The sequence below is a fragment of the Hemiscyllium ocellatum genome, chromosome 29 (assembly GCF_020745735.1).
Source record: "Hemiscyllium ocellatum isolate sHemOce1 chromosome 29, sHemOce1.pat.X.cur, whole genome shotgun sequence".
NCBI classification, from domain to species: Eukaryota; Metazoa; Chordata; class Chondrichthyes; order Orectolobiformes; family Hemiscylliidae; genus Hemiscyllium; species Hemiscyllium ocellatum.
Window position 1 is genome coordinate 15,986,362 of NC_083429.1, and position 21,446 is coordinate 16,007,807.

General features: G+C 41.3%; 1 protein-coding gene across 4 annotated transcripts in view; it reads left to right on the forward strand.

Moving 5' to 3' along the window:
- The window catches only part of nfrkb (nuclear factor related to kappaB binding protein), a 157,234-nt gene that overhangs the window by 127,739 nt on the left and 8,049 nt on the right, over window positions 1–21,446 (forward strand). For all 4 annotated transcript variants that reach the window (XM_060846928.1, XM_060846930.1, XM_060846929.1 and 1 more), the window contains exons 24-25: window positions 9,645–9,751; window positions 17,784–17,919. In XM_060846928.1, the coding sequence (XP_060702911.1) occupies window positions 9,645–9,751; window positions 17,784–17,919 (243 nt within the window). The remainder of the gene's footprint in view (window positions 1–9,644; window positions 9,752–17,783; window positions 17,920–21,446) is intronic.

Here is a 21,446-nt window from a genome sequence, read left to right on the forward strand (position 1 = left end):
ATGCTTTTAAATGTGAATTGCTAGATATTTAAAGTTCATGTATAGCCCAGTACAATTTTCTGGATATAAAAGGAGGTATTCATTTCAAATCTAAATCTCATGAATATCTCAGAGAAGGCGTTCCTCATTCTGAATCTGAGAAGGCATTTGAATTTTTAAGAAATTGTTTAGGATAGTTTGGAATTCGATGGTGGCTAGAAATTCAAGAAATAGAAGCAATTATTTAGAATCAGCTTGTTCTTATTGTTAGGCGGACAGCATTTGCATAAATATATAATAACTATGCTAATTCATTTGCTTGTTAATCTTTCATACCGTAAATTTGGAATGTAAATTTAAAATTAGATCTTAAGGTGCTTTCCTAAAAGCATATATTAATCTCAGGGCAATCATAGTCTTTGACTAAGTTATATATAGGGTTAGAGGTCACAATGAGTCTGATCCAAGGTACAATTGCCAAAATAATCATAGGAAAGAAAGTTCTTAAGTATTCAATAATCAAAGCTCTGAAAATTTCTCGTGCACGTAAAATATACAATATAATGCTGAAGGAATGCCAGGATATGTCCACTTCGAGAGTCTGCATGCTGTTGAGGCTGTTCCAACATTTTCCAGGAGGATTGTGCTGATAATTAAACCCCACTACTCCAAAAGACATACCAAAAATGTTAATGTTTTGCTTTATCACTAAAATGGTCAATTTGTTCCTCTTCTTTTTCTTTGAATAATAATGTAAGGTTTGAGCAGGTTGAACTCAAAATAACTAGTTTCTTATGAACAAAACTTTGTTTTTTAAATGACAACAGCTGTTATCAACTAAGCTATAGCCCTAGCCATTTAGGTCAGTTCCCCATAGCTCAACACTCTGTCTATCTTGACCACAAAATAAAGTCCTGCTTCATCGTTCTATTCTATTTTACCTCAGTATGTCAATATAAAGGGTTTCTCTGATAAATCAACAGTTAGTCTTTGTTCTGCCTGAATTGGAAAGGCTCCATATGTTTCAAAATCATCTGCTTTTCAAATTGTTTCAGATGTTGATTTGAAATAATGAAGCGGGATTTTCAGAGTCAGGACAAATCTGAAGGCCTTTAAAAATGGCAAGCAGTACCTAGATGTAGAGTTCAGCTCAGCTTGGAACAGAACCCATTTGTGTCAGCATGTCAAAAGGCAGGCTGATGTGTTCAGCACTGCCTTTGAAACATAGAACATTGGTTACGTCAACAAACTTTCTCCAAGCCCAGAGACGTAAACACAAACTGGCAGAGCTTGTCCTATGCAGAATTAAGCAATATCTACATAATCCCAGACACAGACACAATCACAATCACAAGATATAATACAAGATACAGATGCAATAAAAAGCCCAGTGGGCCGAAGATCCAATTTGAACGAATAAAAATTGAGGAAGACTTATTGTGCTGCACTTGTTTTCCTGTCATTGAGATCAGAATGCTGACCATCTATGACAATAAGAGGTAGATCAGCTTTAGTTTTGATAACAGTCGATTATAAATAACAGATCATCTTTCAGATTTTATGAGGAAATTGAAGGGCCTGATTTCTGGAACTTTTTCCTGTTCCCAGAAGATATACTAAAAGAGATCTGTGCAGCTTGTCCTGCTATTAGGTTTTCTCTTTTCCAAAAGAAAGAGAGCGAGATCTTCCTGTTGTGGCTACCTGCTTCTTTATGGTTTGTTCCTTTAACTGACAGCGAGGTGTGTACTGAAACAGAATTATAGTTCAAAGACTGTTGCTCGGTTAGACTTGATGGAGCTGAATGACCTACTTCTGCTCCTGTGTTTTACGGACCTTCAATGCATGGGCCCCATTTCTTCCAAATCAAGTCTGTTAAGCAATTAAATCCATAAGACCCATCTCCCATCTCTCATCTTTTCTAAAAACTTTGCTTGCCTATTTTCCACAGTCATTTGACTTTTTATTACAGTTCCCTGCAATTACATGTCTCTTCAAAGACTTTTGGTCCTGATATATAAATATGTAGTCCTAACAAGAGAACCTGAAAATAATGGTGTTTCCGTGTACTTGTTGTTCATGTTCCAAGTGGTGGAGGTCATTGATCTGTGGCTAGCTGCCAAAGAAACCTCGGCAGCTTCTTGTAGATTGCCTCTTGCAGATTTTTCACATTTCACCACTGCGTGAAAGTGGCAGTCAAGAGTAAATATTTAAGAAGATGGCTGTGTTGTTGATTAGGGAAGTTGTTTTGTCTTGGACAGGCTTTGAACTTCTTGAGTATTGTTGGAGCTGTATCCATTTAGTCTGTGAAAAGTACCCCCATCAGATACATAACTTGCGCTTTATAGACCATGGTCAGGGTTAGGAGTTCAGACACTGCCATATGACTAGCCGAAAGCTTACTTTTGTAGCCATTCCATTTTTAAAAATTTGTTCAATTAATGTCAGCAATGCTAGCCAGTACTTATGTCCCATCCCTAGTTGCCTCTGAGAAGTTGGGTGGTAAGCTGCCTCCTTGAACTGCTGCAGTTAGAGTGGTGTAGATAATACCCACAATGCCCTTAAGGGAGTTTGAGCATTTTGAACTAACATCAGTGATGCAACAATGATCCAGACATAAATCAGAGTGAAGAGGAACTCCGCAGCTGTATACACTTACATGAATCTGCTTTTGTTCTAAATCACTTGGGTTTGAAGGTGCAGTGCAATGCATCTTGTACACCATTGTGTGTTGCTGATGGGAGTGAATGTTGATGGTGAATTAGTCCCAGTCAGTCGTTCTGCTTTATCCTGGATGGTGTTGAGCCCTTTGAGAGTTGTTGAAACTACTTCCATCTCGGCAAGCCCTGACTTATGTCTTTTAGATCGTGAGCAGACAACAAAAGTGAGGAGATGCGTTATTTGTGATAGATCTCCCAGTCTCTAACCTGTTATTATAGCTCAGTAGTTTAATAGCTAGTGCAATTCAGTTTCTGGTCAATGGTAACTCTGGGGATGTTAGTAGTGGAGGATCAAGGTTGGTAATGCTCTTAAATGTGATGGTTAGATTCTTTGTTGCTTATTCATCGTTTTGCACTTGCATGCACAGATTGTTTCTTGCCACTGACTAGCCCAACCCTGGATGTTGGTTAGGTGTTGCTCCCAATGGACATGGACTGGTGTGGCTTGTCCAATGCAATTTGGGGCAGTGATGACTCCTACAAATGATGTTGAAGGAGGATCTGGTGATAGTCATTTGAAAAACAGCTGTGGAACTGAGTTCCAATCATCTACCACCCTTTATGTGTAGGAGTGCCTCCTAGCATCTCTCTTGAACAATCTAGCCCTAATTCTCAGACCTTGGCCTTTCAATCTAGAATCTCCAACCAATGGAAACAGTTTACCTTTATCTACCCTGTCTTTTCCTGGTAGGATCTTGAAGATTTAAGATCACTCTTAACCTTATCAAGTCTGGAGAAAAGAGGCTCAATTTCTATAATATGTCCTCAGAACTTAACTCCTAAAGACCAGGAGTCATCCTTGTAAACCTAGTATATACTTGCTAAGGTGTGATGCCCAGGTCTGATTGCAGTACTCTAACTGATGACTAACCAGCGATTTGTGGAGCTGCAACATAATGTCTGCATCCCTTATGCTCAAGTCCTTTGGAAAAAAAAGGCCAGCTTTTTGGGTTTTTTTGTTTGTGAGATTTTAAGGATCTGTGCACCTGAACTCCCAAGTCTCTTTGGACATCCACTGTTTTCAATCTCATATCATCTATCCTTTTCCAATCCAAAATGGATAATCTCACACTTGGTTACATCGAGCTCCATCTGCCATTGTTTTGCCTGTTCATATAGTCAACCAAAATCCTTTATAAATTTATACTATCATCCTCACTGTTTATAAAGTCACCTAACTTGGTATAAATTGAGGCCTTAACACAGATATTTGTGGGACACCACTGGTCACATCTTGTTAAAGGGGAAGGCAGGTTAATAATGAAGCTGATAGTTACCAGAAGTGAAAAGAAGGGACAGAAGGGGGGAAGGTGCTTGAGTCTATTATCAAGGAACAAATAGCAGCGCATTTGGAAAGAAATTGTCCCATTGTACAGACGCAGCATGGCTTCATGAAGGGCAGGTCATGCTTCACAAATCTTTTTGAAATTCTATGAAAATATTTCAAGCAAGGTGGATAATGGGGAACCAGTAGATGTGGTGTACCTCGATTTCCAAAAGGTTTGACATGATGTCGCGCATGCGGCTGCTGCACAAGATAAGGATGCATGGTGTTAGGGGTAGAGTATTAGCATGGATAGAGGATTGGTTGACTAACAGGAAGCAAAGAGTGGGGATAAATGAGTGCTATTCTGGATGGTGTGCCTGAGGGATCAGTGTTGGGACCACACTTATTTACAATTTATATAGATGATTTGGAGTTGCAGCTGTACAGGGTGGTGGTGAGGCCACACCTGGAGTACTGTGTGCAGATCTGGTCTCCTTACTTAAGAAAGGATGTATTGGCACTCGTGGGGGCGTACAGGAAGTTCACTAGGTTCATTCTGGAGTTGAGGGGTTGGCTTATGAGGAGAGGCTGAATAGAATTCAGAACAATGAGGGGAGGATATTATAGGAACATATAAAATTATGAAGGGAATCAGTAAAATACAAATAGACTGGATGTTTCTGCTGGTGGGTGAGACTAGGACAAAAGGGCATGGCCTCAAGATTAGAGGAAGCAGGTTTAGAACTGAACTGAGAAGGAACTTCATCACCCAGAGGGTTGTTAATCTATGGAATTCCTTGCCGACCGAAGTGGTTGACGCTACTTCCGTTATTGCTTTTAAAGCTAAGGTAGTTACTTTTTTGAAAAATAAAGGAAGTCAGGGCTATGGTGAAAATGCGGGTAAGTGGTGCTGAGTCCATGAAAAGATTGGCCATGATCTAATTGAATGGTGGAGCAGGCGCTAAGGGCCAGCTCTTATGTTCTTATGAATGTATGAACGTCATACTGCATCAATGAATCATGAAGAACAGTTTCACAAGTGGTGGAGGTACAGAATCTTTTCAGTCTGAGAAGACAATTTTTTGTTAAGCAAAGATATTAAGGGACTGAAGGCAGGGGTATGCAGTTAGGCCACAGGTCAGCCATTGAAAAGGGAAATATGCTCAAGTGACTGAATGGACTACTCCTGTTACTATGTTCCTAAAATTTTGATTTTCTAATTTTCCAATCGAATCAGAAAGGTAAATACATGGCTTGAGAGATGATGTAGAAAAGAGTGGTTTAGATTTTTGAGATTTGGGAATCACTTTTGTGGAAGGAGAAAGCTGTTCAGAAGAGATGAGTTTGACCTGAGCAGAACTGGAACTAATCACCTGGCTGAGAGAGTAAACAGTGTGGTGTGGCTGAGTTTGAATTTGTAAAAGCCGGGAGTGGGTCGACTAATGGCTTAGCTTTGAAAGTACCAGGGAAGGCAAAAGAGATAGAATGGAGAACAGGAAAAAAGAATTGAGAGAAGGTTTGAGTGTTGACAGTGAACAAGGAAGTGACTGTCTTCCAATGGGAAAGAAAGAGAAAAGGGCAGTATGCACAGATTAGTGTTTTAAAAAATTGAGGAACTGGAAACAGAAATTGCGCTGGGGGAATAAAGCATAGTTGCATTGTCATAAACGTTGATAAAACTAGAGCAGGGCTTGATGCTTAACATCCTGGTTATAGGAATTTTTAATAGCAACAGGATGTGTAAAAGGAATGTGGTGTGACAGTCTTGGTCAAAGATGAATGAGATGCAGTTTGGAACTTAGAATCTATGTTGTTGGAGGTGCGAAACCAAGTGATGACCGGTACGTGTTTATTGTAGACCTCAAGGTAGTGGGAAGGAAGTAGAAGAGAGCATTTATTGGCAGATCATGGAAACCGGCAGGACAAGTAAGGTTGTGATAGTTGATTATTTCAATTAGTCTAAGGTAGACTAGGAAGAAGATGGAGTGTGAGGCATGGAAGAGAAGAAATTCCTTTAAAGTGTGCAGAAGAACGTTGTGGAACAGTAAACGTCCAGTCCTACCAAGAAAGAAGCTATGCTGCATCTGGTCCTAGAAATCGAGGCGGGCCAAGGGGAGAATGTCAGAGTCAGGGAGCATTTGAGAAATAAGATCCCAGACTGGAAAAAAGCAGATTTTAGAGGTCTAACTGTTAAACTGGAGCAGATTGCTTGGAAGCACATTTTGCTGGATGAAATTGGAAAATTTTAAAAGGAAAGATGGATATGACACAAGCTAGGTACATGCTCATGAGAAATACATACTCAGTATCCAAAGGTAGAGCACCCTGGATGACTAGGGATACTGATGAGAAAATAAGAAAGAAAAAGGAGGCTCATGATGCATACTCGAGTAATAATAGCAACAGAAATTAGGAAGAATATCTCAAATGCAAGAAAGAAGCTTAAGGCTAAGAGGAAGCATTAGCAAAGGATAGCAGGCTGCGCTAAAACAAATAGTATAAATTCTTCAAGCATATTAATAGTAAAAGATTAGTGAAGGATATAGTGGGATCCATTAGGATCAGACTGTTTACTAAAGCAAAGGTATGGCAGAGATAATAAATTAATACTTCGTTTCTGTCTTTACCAAAATAGAAAATGTGGGTATTAAGCAACTGGGCAGTACAATATTTGACAAAATGGCTGGCAGCACTTCAGGTAGAAGTTGCCAGGTCTAGGTGGGATGGGGTTATGTCCTAGATCACTAAGAAAGGGAAGGGAGAAAATTGTAAGGTCATTGACTGAAGTGTTCCAGGTGTGAAGACAGCATTAGTTGTGGAGTCTGGAGAAGTGCAAATGGGACAACATTGTTTAAGAATGGGACAAAAGATAACTCAGGAAACTGCAAACCTGTCAGCTTGACATCAAACTGCTGGAAAAATGATGGAGGCCATAATATGGAATGAGGTAAATATATATACTTAGAGAAAAATAAATTAATACGAGGCAATCAACATGGCTTTGTTCAGGACAGGTCATGTCTAGCAAATATGATTGAGCTCTTTGATAAGGGTAGTGCTTTGGATTATATATTTGGACATTCATAAAGCATTGATATGGTGCCACATTGCAAGTTAGTTCGCACATTAGAAATGTTTGGATTCATGTGTCCTTGGCAATCTGGATTAAAAGTTGGCTAAAAGGTAAGAAACAGAGTATAAGTAAAGATGGGCATTTCTTAGATTGAAGACCAGTTGAAATTGGTGTTCCCCTGGGATCTGCTTTTTCTGATTTATATAAACAATTTAGAGGTGGGTGTTCAGCAGAATCTCTAAGTGTGTAAATTTTACTAAACTAGAGAGAATAATGAATTGTGAGGATGATGCTAAGTGATTTCAGAGGGACATTGATAAGTTGGGCTGGCAGATGAATTTCAGTACAGAAAAATGAGGTCATGCATTTTGGGAGAAGAAATAGAGAGACAATACTGGCTCAATGATACAGCTTTGAATGAAGTAAAAAGCATTTGGAATAAAATGAATGATTTAGCACTGCAAATGGAGAAAAACAGTGCATCTTCGTGCATGAATCTCAGGAAGTACAGGTTTAGGATTTCACTATCTTAATGTATTCACTGCTTTGGAAGGATATGCAGGTGGGAAAAGGAAGATGCTTGTTAGTTAAGGAAGAGATCAGTGCTGAAGTGAGAAATGATACAAGCACTAGAGATCAAGACTTAGGTTCCGTCTGGGTACAAGTAAGAAATAGCAAGGGAAAAAAAGTCCTTGATGAGATTAAACTATAGGTTCCCAAAAAACCAGGACATTCTGGGGCTTATAAGAAATGTACAGCAATAATCATGGGTGTTTTTAATATGCATGTAGTTTGGATTGATCAAAATGGCAAAGGTAGCCTCGAGGGAGAATTCTTGACTATTAGAGATTGTTTCTTGGAGCAATATGTTTTGGAACCAACCAGTGAGCAGGCTATTTTGGTTTGCAATTGTGTAACGCGGTGGGATTAATTAACGATATAGGATCTTTAGGAAAAAGTGATCATAACATAGTAGAATTTCAAATTGAGTTGGAGGGTGAGAAACTGGAATCTCAACCTCTGGCATAAGGACAGATTTGGCCCTAGTGGATTGGACTGGAGAACTAAATGTAAGGAGAATTGATGAGCAATGGCAGATGTTTGAGATACTCGATTGGTCCCAACTTGAATATATTCCAGAAAAAAATGGTAAAAGGTAAAAAAAGGCTAAGATTTTATAAAGACAAAGTCTAAGGCATGCTATCTAAAGGTAACTTATTAGCTTGGATATAGAATTGGCTAACCAACAGAAGAGAGTCGGGATAAATGGATCTTTTTCTGATTGGCAGTAAGTTGCAGTGTGCCACAGAATTTGATCCTTGGACCATAACTATTTAAAATCTGTACTCATGACTTGGAAGCAGGGATCATAAGTGTTATAACCAATTTTGCAGATGACAATGAAATAAGTGAGAAAGTAAATTTAATGAGAATGGGTGTGAGTTAATCCATTTTGATCAAAGGACTAAAAAGACAAATTGTTATCGAAATAAAATGTTTCAGTGTCGAGAGATCTGTGCATCCTTGTGCATGAATCGCAGAAAACTAATATGCAGGTACAGCAGGTAATAGAATGGAATGGCAAATAGCATTTTGGCATTTATTACGAAAGGAATAGAGTATAAAAGTAGGAAAGTGTCCAAGGCATTTGTGAGACTGCACCTGAAGTATTGTGTAAAATTTTGGGTCACTTTCTTAAGAAGGAATGTAGTTGGACTGGGATAGTTGAGAAGGTTCACTGATTCCAAGGGATGAGCAGTTCGTTTCGTGAAGAGAGATTAAGCAGTTTAGGCCTTTGCTGCCTGGAGTTTAGAAGAATGAGAAGAGTCCTAATAGAAGTATGTAAAATGTGAAAGGGGGTTGACAAAATACATATAGAAATGAAACGTAGAGAGGAAACATCCTCATGGGTTCCAATCTGGAATGAGAAGTCATCGTTTCAGGATAAGGGTAGCAAATTTAAAAATAATGAAAAATTACTTATTTCAAAGTAAAATACACTGCCTCAAAGTGTGCTGGACATTGAGTAAATTTAAGGAGGAGATAGACAGGCTTTTAATTAGTAATGGGTTGAAGGGTTATGGAAAGCAGGCAGGAAAGTAAAGTTAAGGCCGAGATTAAATCATCCACTATTGTATTAAATGGAAGATCAGGCTTGGAAGTGCTGAATTGCCCACTCCTGCTTCTAGTTCTTATGTTCTTATAGAATGGGGTCAGGAATGTTTTAGAAATATTCAAAGTTTTATAGGTTGCAAAATCTGGGAGTAGAATGTATAATGACATTGTAAAAGTATGACCTGACAACAACATTGTGGCTAATATGCAGTTTCAAGTGGAGTGCCATGTGAGATTTGTTTACATTCACTATGGGAATGACTGTACCTGAGGTTATTACCACTTTTCATAGATAGCACTGTATACGAGTGACTGTTAAAGTATACTGTCACAGATGGCTATTTCTCCCTTTTGGATCATGCTGTGCTTACTCAGGTGAGCTATCTCTCAAAACGTTAATAAGGTATTACCTCAGATAAGTAACCTTGAATGCAACTGGAACCCATGTCCCTGATAGTGAACTAATGACTTTGTTTCTGATTTCATCCTGCAGACAAAGCTGCCTGCGACAATCACTGTGCCTTTATCAGTACTAAACCAACCACTTAAAGGAAAAGGAGTGATGGCAGGACCAATCATCAAGGGGAATCTTGGAGCAAAGTGAGTAATAATCTGGGATATTCTAGGCAGGGCTGGTAATAACTCAGATGAATTAAGTGGAGCTGAGAAGATGTGTCCCAGGGATCGGAACTAGTGCCTCTAGATTTCCTTAACAAATGTCAATCGGGAATTCTGTATATATTGGTCGAATTTGTTGATGCTACTAAGTAGGGTATTTAAAAAGAAAAGCTGGGTCTCCAATGTCCCTGACTCCTTCGTGTGCAGGAAGTGTATCCAGCTGCAGATCCTGTCAACACAAAACTGGAGCTGTGGCTGGATTCATTTTGGAGTATTGGTGAGGCTGAGGGAATCGTAGATAGCACATTCAGTAAGTTGATCACACTGCAGATACAATTACTGAGGAAGATAGCGCATGGGTGACCAACAGATAGAGGAAGAATAGGAATGTAGTGCAGGGATCCCCTGCAGTCAATTCCCTCCAAAAAAGATATACCATTTTGGACACTGGGAAAATGGCTCATCAGGGAAGGCAGCAGCAGCCTGTTAAAAACAAAGAACAAAGAACATTGATGCCCTTCGGCCCTCCAAGCCTGAGCCGATCCCAGTGTTGCATTGTGTTGCACAGGAGGGCAGGAGAAAGTGTGGCAGAGTTATAGTGACTGGGAATTCAATGCTATGGGGAATAGAGAGGCATTTCTGTAGCCATAAATGATAGTCCAGGATGCTATGTTGCTTTCCTGGTATAAGGCCAAGTACAGGCTAGAGGTTGGCTAATGTGGTGCCACTATTTCAGGAAGGTGGTAAGGAAAAGCCAGGGATCGATAAGAGTGGTGAGCCTGACATCAGTGGTGGGCAAGTTGTTGGAGGGAATCCTGAGGGATAGGATTTACATGCATTTGGATTGGCAATTACTGATTAGGGATAGTCAATATGGCTTTGAGCAAGGGAAATCACGTCTTACTAATTTGTGTTTTTTGAAAAAGTAACGAAGAGGATTGATGAAAGAAGAACAGTGGACATGATCTCTAAGAACTTTAGTAAGGTTCAACAAGGTTCCCCATGGGAGACTGGTTAGCAAGATTAGATCACATGGAATGCAGGGAGAACTAGCCATTTGGATACAGAACTGGCTCGAAGGTAGAAGACAAAAGGGTGGTGGTGGAAGGCTACTTTTCAGACTGGAGGCCTGTGACCAGTGTGTGCCACAAGGATTTGTGCTGGGTACCCCTGCTTTTTGTCATTTATGTAAATGATTTGGATCTGAATATAGGAGGGCAGGACTTTTAATATAAGGTCCTGGGGCGTGTTGCTGAACAAAGAGATCTTGGAGTGCAGGTTCATCATTCCTTGAAAGTAGAGTCTCAGGTAGATAGGATAGTGAAGAAGATGTTTCGTAATGCTTTCCTTTATTAGTCAGGTTATACTCCCAACAGGTTTATTTGGAAGTACAAGCATTCGGACCACTGCTTCTTTGTTAGGTACCTGATGAAGGAGCAACCCTCCGAAAGCTTGGGCTTCCAAATAAACTTGTTGTATTATAACCTGGTGTTGTGAGATTTTTTAACTTTTTCTACACCTGTCAAACACCAGCTCCTCCACATTATTGGTTCGAACATTGAGAGGTGATGTTGCATCTGTACATGATATCGGTTAGGCTGCTTTTGGAATATTATGTGCAATTCTGGTCTCCCATCTAAAGGAAAGATGTCATGAAACTTGAAAGGGTTCAGGGAAGATTTACAAGGATGTTGCCAGGGTTGGAGGATTTAAGCTCAAAGGAAGAGACTGATTAGGCTGGGGCTGTTTTCCCTGGAGTGTCTGAGGCTGACGGGTGACCTTATAGAGGTTTATAAAATTATGAGGGCCATGGATAGGGTAAATAGACAAAAGTCTCTTCCCTAGGTTGGGGGAGTCCAGAACCAGAGAGCATAAGTTTAGGGTGAGAGGGGAAAGATTTAAAAGGGACCTAAGGGGCAACTTTTTCATGCAAAGTATATGGAATGAGCTGCCAAAGGGAAGTGATGGAGGCTGATACAATTACAATATCTAAAAGATGTATAGATGCTTTGTATGCATAGGAAGGGTTTAGGGGAATATGGGCCATGTGCTGGCAAATGGGACTAGATTAGGTTCGGTTATCTGGTGGCATGGTTGAGTTGGACTGAAGGGTCCATTTCCGTGTGACTCCGTGTTTCAGAGCGGCGGAAGACATTCTGGAGAGGGAGGGTGAACAGCTAACTGTTATAGCAGATATAGGTAGCAAATATATAGTTTTAATAAAAAAAGGATGAGGTCCTACAAATTGAATTTAGGCATTTAGGAGTTAAACTAAAAAGTAGAACCTCAAAGGTAGTAATCTTGGGATTGCTACCAGTGCTGTATGCTAGCCAGAGTAGGAATAGCAGGACAGCTAAGACGAATGTGGGCTTGAAGGATTTTGCAAGAGGGAGGGATTCAAATTCATGGGACATTGAAGCTGGGTTCTGGGGGTGGTTGGACCAGTACAAACTGGACAGTCTGAATCTGAATAGGAATGGAACCATTGTTTGCACATGCTGTTGGAGTGGGTTTAAACTAATGTGACAGGTAAATAGGAACCAATGCAGAAACTCAGAGGGAAGTAAAGTGGGGACAGGAACAAAAAACAGTAAGGGAAAAAGTGAAAGTAGAAGGCAGAGAAACCATCAACAAAAATCAAAAAGGACCATGTTACCCCATGATTCTAAAAGAGTAATAAATGTCAAAAAAATGAGGCTGAAGACTCTGTCTCTCAATGCGAGGAGTATTTGTAATAAGGTGGATGAATCAACTGCATAGACAGATATTAATGGATATGATGTAATTGGGATCACAGAGACCTGGCTCCTGGGTGACTAAAGATGGGAAGTCAACATTCAGGTTTATTCAATTTTCAGGAACAATGGATAGAAAGAAAAGAGAGCTGAGGTAGTGTTGCTGGTTAAGGAGAACACTGGGTAAAGGGTGATGTTAGCCTGGGAGATGTGGAATCTGTATGGGTGTAACTATGGAACACCAAAGGGAAACAGACATTAGTGGGAATTCTGAGATTGGGGATTGTATCAAACTGGAAATTAGAGATACATGCAGAAGGGATACAGCAGGTAGTTGACCTTAATCTGCATATTGATTGGACTAACCAAACTGGTAGCAATGCATTGGAGGAGGATTTCCTGGAATGTGTGAGGGATGGCTTCCTTGACCAATATGTCAAGGAACCAACAAGAGAGCAAGACATCCTTGACTGGGTATTGTGTAATGAGCGAGGATTAATTAATAACATTGTGGTGCGAGATCCTTTGGGAAAAAGTGACCATGATATGGTAGAATTCTTCATTAAGATGAAGAGTGACATAGTTAAGTCTGAAATTAGGTCCTGACTGTAGACAAATCTAACTTTGATGGTATGAGGCATGAATTGGCTAGGATAAGCTGACCAAGCATATTTAAGGAGTTGATGGTGGATAGGCAATGGCAGCCATTAAAAGAACATATGGATGAACTTCAAAAATTGTACACCCCAGTCTGATGTTAGAGTAATATAGGGAACCATGGCTAATAAGAGAAATTAGGAACAGTGTTAAAGCTAAAACAGTGAGGCGGCACAGTTAGCACTGCTGCCTCACAGCATCAAGGTCCCAGGTTCGTTTCCAGCCTCGGGCAACTGTCTGTGTGGAGTTTGAACATTCTCCCCATGTCTGCGTGGGTTTCCTCCGGGTGCTCTGGTTTCCTCCCACAGTCCAAAAGATGTGCAGGACAGGTAAATTGGCCGTGCGAAATTGCCGTGTTACGTACATTAGTCAGAAGGAAATGGGTCTGGGTGGGTTACTCTTCAGAGGGTCGGTGTGGGCTTGTTGGGCCGAAAGGCCTATTTCCGCACTGTAGGGAATCTAATCTAATCTAATCTAATAAACAGGAGGCAAATAAATTGGTCAGATAAAGCAATAAACCTGAGGATTGGGAGAAATTAAAACTTCAACAGAGGAGAATAATGAATTAAATTTGGAAGGGGAAACTAGAATATGAAAGTAAGCTGGTGGAAAACATAAAATTGACTGCAAAAGCTTCAGTAGGCGTGAAGAGAAAAAGACTGGTGAAGATGAACGTAGGTCCCTTGCAGTTAGAATCTGGTGAATTCATAATGGACGACAAAGAGATGGCAAATCAGTTGAACAAATATTTTGGATCTATCTTCACTAAAGAGGACAGAAATAACCTTCCAGAAATGCTAGAGGACAGAGGGTCAAGCATGAAGAAGGAACTGAAGGAAATCCTTATTCATCAGGAAATGGTATTGCGGAAATTGATGGAATGAAAACCCGATAAGTCCCCAGGGTCCGATGCTCTGCATCCCAGAGTACTTAAGAAAATGACCCTAGAAATAACAGATTTATTGGTGATCATTTTCCAGCATTCTGTAGACTCTGGAAGAGTTCCAATGGACTGGAGGGTAGCTAATGTAACCCCACTTGTTAAAAAAGGAGGGACAGAGAAAACTTGGAATTATAAGCCAGCTAGCCTTACCATTGATGGTGGGGAAATGCTGAGGTCAATCATTACAGATGTAATAACTGAGCATTTGGAAAGCGGTGACAGGATCGATCCAAGTCAGCATGAGTTCACTAAAGGGAAATCATGCTTGACACATCTTATAGAATATTTCAGGATGTGGCTGTAGAGCTGACAAGTGAATGTTGTGTATCAGGATTGTCAAAAGGCTTTTGACAAAGTTCCATACAAGAGATTAGTAAGAAAAATTAAAACTCATGATAGTGGAGGTAATGTGTTGATGTGGATAGGGAACAGGTTGGCAGACAGGAAGCAGAGAATTGGAATAAATGGGTCCTTTTCAAAGTGGCAGTCAGCAAGGAGTGGAGTACCACAGAGTTCAGTGCTGACACCCCAGCTGTTCACAGTATACATTAACAATTTGGATTAAGGAATTGAATGAAATACCTCTGAACTGCAGATGACATAAGCTAGGTAGCAGTGTGTGCTGTGAAGAGGATGCTGAGAGGCTGCAGGGTGATTTGGACAGACTGGCTGAGTGGATAAATATTTGGCAAATGCAATATGATGTAGATAAATGTGAGGTTATCCATTTTTTGTGGCAAAAACAGGAAGACAGATTATTATCTGAATGGTGGCAGTTTAGGAAAAGATGAGACCTGGGTGTCACGGTGGAACAGTTGCTGAAGGTTGTCATGTAGGTGAAGCAGGTGGTGAGGAAAGCTAATGACATGCTGGCCTTCATACTGAGAGGATTTGAGTAGGGATGTCTTGCTGCAGTTATACAGGGCATTGGTGAGGCCACACATTGAGTATTCTGCGCAGTTTTGGGTCTCCTCGTCTGAGGAGGGACATTCTTGCTATTGAGGGAGTCCAGTGAAGGTTCACCAGACTGATTCCTGGGATGGCCAGACTGATATATGTAGAATGACTGAATCAATTAGGCTTGTACTCACTGGAATTTAGAAGAATGAGGAGGGATCTCAAAGAAACATATAAAATCCTGATGAGACTGGACAGGCTGGATGCAGGAAGAATGTTCCTGATGATGGGGAAGTCAGGAACTTGAGGTCACAGTCTAAGAGCAAGGGGTAAGCCATTCAGGACTGAGATGAGGAAGAATTTTTTCACTCAAGAGTAATGAACCTGTGGTATTCTCTGCTGCAGAAAGTTGTTAGGGTCAATTCGTTAAATGTATTCAAGGGGGAGCTGGAAGTGGTCCTTGCAGCTAAAGAGATCAAGGGGTATGGAAGGAAAGCGGGAATGGGATACTGAGATTGCATGATCACATTGAATGGTGTTACAGGCTCAAAGGGCCGAATGGCCTACTCCTGCAGCTATTTTCCATGTTTTTTGCCTAGTGAGGAGTTCCTTCTAGACAGAGATAGTCTAAAAGGGAAAGGTGGAAACTGATCTGCCTGTTTAAACTATAGAATAACAACAAAACCCTTAAAAGTCTCTGAAAATCTCTTCCTAATTCAGCACATGGAAATTGACTTTTTAACTACACAGGCCACACCAGGATAATTGGTGTGCCTTTTCCCTAAAATGAGAAAGGATCAAATTTCATTACTAGTCTGCATTGTTGGGCAAACCAAGCTAGAGAATTCAATTACAGGGACAGGAAGTATACCCTAGGTTTGTGATTACTTCAGTAGAGAAGATCAAGAGCTAATCTAATTCTTGATATTGGAAAATCTTTTATAAACAATAATCTGAGACAAAATTAACAATCGCTAGGACAAAGGAATATAAATTATGGAAAGCCAGCATGGATGTGTTAAAGACGAATTTTGCTAAACAAAAATGATTTTGTTTTTCATGTGATAGCAGAAAGATTGACAAAGCCACTGTGGTTTTATGCGGCTACATGGACTTGCAATATTTGATAAGAGCCCCTCATAATTGGTTTGTCAGCAATGTTTAGATCCACAGGATAAAAGGGAATGAATACTGAGTGGAGTGCAGTGAGAAATTAGCATCTTTTGACTGAAAGAAGATATACAGTTGTGTTTCCCAGAGGCAACAATACAGGGACCGCTGGTTTTCTTGATCTCTGTTAATTATTTAGACTAGGGCATACAGGGCACAATTGCAAAATTTGCTGACAACAAAGGATAACAATACATTACATTACATTAGATTAGATTCCCTACAGTAGGGAAACAGGCCCTTCGGCCCAACAAGTCCACACCAACACTCCTAAGAGACTCATTCCCCTACCCTATATTTATCCTTCAATAATGCACCTAACACTATGGGCAATTTGGTGTGGCCAATTCACCTGACCTGCACATCTATGGAATGTGAGAGGAAACCGGAGCACCCAGAGGAAACCCACACAGACACGGGGAAAATGTGCAAACTCCACACAGACAGTACCCCGAGGCTGGCATCGAACCTGGCTCCCTGGTACTGTGAGGCAGCAATGCTAACCACTGAGGCACCATATCGTCCTTGAGCCACTGTGCTGCCCTGACTGTTTTCCTTGAATAAGAGGAGATTTTTTTTAGAGGTTTTCAAAATTCACTTGTTTAGATAGAGTCAATAGAGAAAACAGTTCGCATTGGCAAAGGAGTTGAGAGCCAGAGAACAGAGATTTGGAGTGATTAGCAAAAGAATCAAAGATGACATGAGAACGCATTTTTCATGCAGCAAGTGGTTAAGTTCTGGAATTCACTGCCTGAAAGTGTGGTGACTGCAGATTCAATAATGACTTTCAAAAGAGAATTGTCTAATGAGGAAAGATTTGCACAGCGACAGAGAGTAGTCGGGAAATTGGGGCTAGCAGAAATGTTCTTACAGAGAGTGGCACAGCGGCCTCTATCTGTGCTATTTCATGGTAATTGAGGTGTTTAAGGTGGTTACAACTGAATGGCCTCTATCTGTGCTATTACCATTTCATGGTAATTGAGGTGCTTAAGGTGGGTTTTTTTTGTTTTTTATGAAAAGAAACAATTTTCATGGTTGGGAGAATCCAGAATGAGGGATCAGAATCTTAAAATTACAGTCATGATGTTTAGGGATGACATCAGGAAGCACTTCCCCTCTCAATGGACAGTAGAAATCTGGTGGGCATTAGCTCCTAAAAGGCTGCTGAGTCTGTGGTAAAATTGAAAATTTTAGAACTGAGATTGATAGAGCAAGAACACTAAGAGTCATGAAATGAAAGCAGGTAGGCAGGTTTCGGGTACAAATCAATGCTGGAACAGGCTGAGCAAGTTGAATAGCCTCCAGCTGGTAACGTCAGTTTAGAAACATGCAGCTTTATTGAAGAGTATTTTCAAGGATTCTACCAGGTAGCTGCTGGGTGAACCCTACAGGAAGGTGTGGTCACCCTTGCAGCAAGGACAAGTCTTGGCTGTGTGGTGAACATTTCAATACTCACTGTCAAACAATATGATCAGTGGCCATGTAGTGATGAGCCAAAGAATGTTGAAGACACATGGAACTATTCAGAAAGAGAGAGAGAACCCGATAGTGTAGCACTATATTTAAGTTCTGAAATTGCAACAATTTCTCAATGAGTATTATCTCTTTCTAGTATCAGTGGACTTGGCAGAAACATCATTCTCACGACCATGCCAGCAGGGACCAAACTAATCGCTGGGAACAAACCTGTCAGCTTTGTCACAGCACAGCAACTCCAGCAGCTTCAACAACAAGGACAGGCTACACAGGTAATACAGGATGGGATCGAGAGATTGGGATAACGGGGAATGGCATGTGTTGTTTTAGTGTTTGAGTACGCTGAGTATCAGTGATTAAGAAATTGTTTGCAATTTGAAGTCATACATAGATAAGTTGATAATCACTTTTTAACCCATGTTATAGAGTCATACAGCATGGAAACACACCATTCGGTCCAACCAATCCTTGCCGAACTAATCTAGTCCCACTGCCTGCTCCTGGCCCATATCCCTCCAAACCTGTCCTATTTAAATATCTTTTAAGCATTGTAACTGTACTCATATCCAACACTTCCTCTGGAGTTTATTCCACCTGCGAACCAGCCTCTGTTGTTTTGCTTTTCCCTTTGTGACATTTTAATGTTAATATTTTTATGGTGTAATGATCCTAGCTAATATTGCAATCTATATTGATCGATCAAAGCTTGGTTTTAACAAAAGTGGCATTTCATTGAACATAAACACACAACGCTGCACGTTCAAGTTTAACAATGAAAACTGAAGCAAAAGAGGTGAAAACAGAAGAAAGCAAACTACTGTAAATCTTCTGGATTTGCAAAACCACAAATTTGCCGATCCATGTCAAAAAATAAGTATAAACAAGAATCAACATTCGCATATCCTGATTTTTAACCTATTTTAGAATGACCACCACGCTTATGAATTTCATCATTTGTGGTGTTTCTCAGGAAATATATATCCCATGTATATATATTTAAAGATAAAATTTAAAGAGAAATTTTGTGATAATTTGTTTATGTCCAATTCATTCAATGCAGTCCTCTAGTCTCAAAATAGGACGTGAGCAGCTTTCCCACTTTTTATTGCTTTGAGATTGTGATAACCAACACACAATGGGCGGCACAGTGGCACAGTGGTTAGCACTGCTGCCTCACAGCGCCAGGGACCTGGGTTCAATTCCCACCTCAGGCGACTGACTGTGTGGAGTTTGCACGTTCTCCCCGTGTCTGCGTGGGTTTCCTCCGGGTGTTCCGGTTTCCTCCCACAGTCCAAAGATGTGCGGGTCAGGTGAATTGGCCATGCTAAATTGCCCATAGTGTTAGGTAAGGGGTATATGTAGGGGTAGGGGTATGGGTGGGTTGCGCTTCGGCGGGTCGGTGTGGACTGGTTGGGCCGAAGGGCCTGTTTCCACACTGTAAGTAATCTAATCTAAAAAAAACCTTTGTGATCTATCCTGTTTTGGCACCATCAAAATAAGTGAACTCCAGCTACTGTAATTCATAATACCATTGTCTTTTCTCTCACCTTTTTCCTCTCATTTATTGTGCTTTTGCACAATATCCTCAGTGCTTCCTCTAAGTGTTCAACATGAAGGAGTACCAATTCATCAGGTGAGGGAGGAAGGTAATCAGCAGGAGGTTTCCTTGCCCATGTTTAACCTGAACCCATGAGATTTCATGGAGACAGAAGTCAACATTGAAGGTTCCTAGGGCAACTCCCTCCTGAGTACAGAAAAATCTCAATTATCCAGATACCAATGATCCAAAAATCGGATTATCTGAAGGAGATCTTGACAGAAGCATTACATAAAGGATGTGTTTCCAACAGTCATTGCATCCTTTGCTCACAGTGATTAAACAGGCACTCTCCTCAAATGACTGACCTCCCCCCTCCTGCCATCTCCCCACACTTTCCCTGGAGTTCTACAGAGGAGTGTACCCTAAACACACCCCCACCCCCCCCCCCCACCGTCCCCAGATAATCACTCTAACATTGTCCTGTACAGGGTAAATGTGGAACCTGTCCAAACATTGCAGTAAAAAGTTGTGTGTGTGGCTGTGGCTTTGGCTGTGTGTGTGCACTATTGTTGGTGTACATTCCACCTGCCCCGAAGGGGGGGGGGGGGGGGGTCGGTGTTGGATGGGATTGGAGTGGGAGCGGGCTGGGGTTGGATGGGATTGGGGGGCGGGGGCGGCGGGATTGGTGGGCTGGGGGGTGTGGCGGGATTGGTTGGGATTCAGTCTGGGGTGGGGAGGGGTTGGATGCCTTTCCGGGGGGGGGGGGAAATGGGGTTGCACAGTGTTGGGAGCGGGGGGGTGGTGTTGGACAGGATTCTGGGGGCGGACGGTGAGGTGTTGTGGGCGGGGGCTCGTGCGCTTTGTGCTGGGAGGTGGGGGCGTGGTGTTGAACCGGGTTGGGGGGGCAAGCAGTGTTGCAAGGGGTTCTGGGGGCAGGCCGGGATTTTTGGGGGCAAGGGCTTGTGCGCTTTGTGCTGGGAAGCAGGGGGCAGGCAATCTAGCAAGGGGTTCTGGGGACGGGTGGGAGGGCAGTGTTGGGCGGGATCTCGCGTGCTGTGTACTGCTTCTAGTCTCCTGAATGGGAAGCAGACTTTTAAAAATTCCAAACCCCAGAGGAAAGATATTTAATCGATTAACTGATTATCCAAATGAAATAGTGTCCGCCCATCTTGTTCGGATAATCGAGGTTCCCCTGTATATACCACTCTGCTGCCACGCCTACTGGGTCTGTCCTGCTGGTGGGACAGGCCATATCCAGGGATGGAGATAGCGATATCTGGGACACTGTAAGGTATGATTCTGTGTGTACGACTATGTCAGGTTGTTGCTTGACTAGGTTGTGACAACTCTCCCAATGTTGGCACTAGCCCCCAGATGTCAATGAGGACTTTGCAGGATCGACAGGGCCGTTTCTGCTGTTTTTCTTTACTGGTGCCTAGGTCAATTCCATGTGATTCATCTGGTTTCATTTCTTTGAGACTTTTGTAGCGATTGTTTCAACTGAATGGCTAGTTTGGCCATTTCAGAGGGCCAAATTGAGAGTTAATCACATTGGAGTCACATGTAAGCTAGATCAGGTGAGGATGTCAGATTTCTTTCCCTGAAAAACATTAGTGAGGCAAATGGGTTTTTCCAGCAATTGACAATAGTTTCATGATGGTCAGTAGATTCTTAATTCCAGATTTTCTTTTAATTGAATTAAGCTTCCACCATCTGCCGTGGCGGGATTTGAACCCGGGTCCCCAGCTAAGTTTCTGCATGAATAGTCTAGCGATAATACCACTAAGCTATCATTGACCAGAAACTCCTAAGCCACGTTTTTAAGGTGAGAAGACAGAGATTTAAAAAAGACATGAGAGGCAATTTTTTTTTTTTACACAGTGGCTCATGAGTGGAATGAACTTTGAGGAAGTGGTGGATGCAGTCACAATTGCAACGTTTAAAAGATGATTTGGATAGATACATGAATAGGAAATGTTTGGAGGTATGTTGGCCAGGAACAGAACTAGTTTAGTTTGGATTTATGTTCTGCATGGACTGGTTGGACTGAAGGGTCTGTTTATGTGATGTATGACTGGTATGACTCTATGAACACAGTAGCTACAAGTGCAGGTCAGAGGCTTGGAATACTGTGGCAAGTAACTCACCTCCTGACTCACCAAAGCCTCTTCACCATCTACAAGGTAAAAGTCAGGAATATGATGAAATACTCCCCTCTTGCCTGAATGAGTGCAGCTCTAATATCAATCAAGAAGCTTG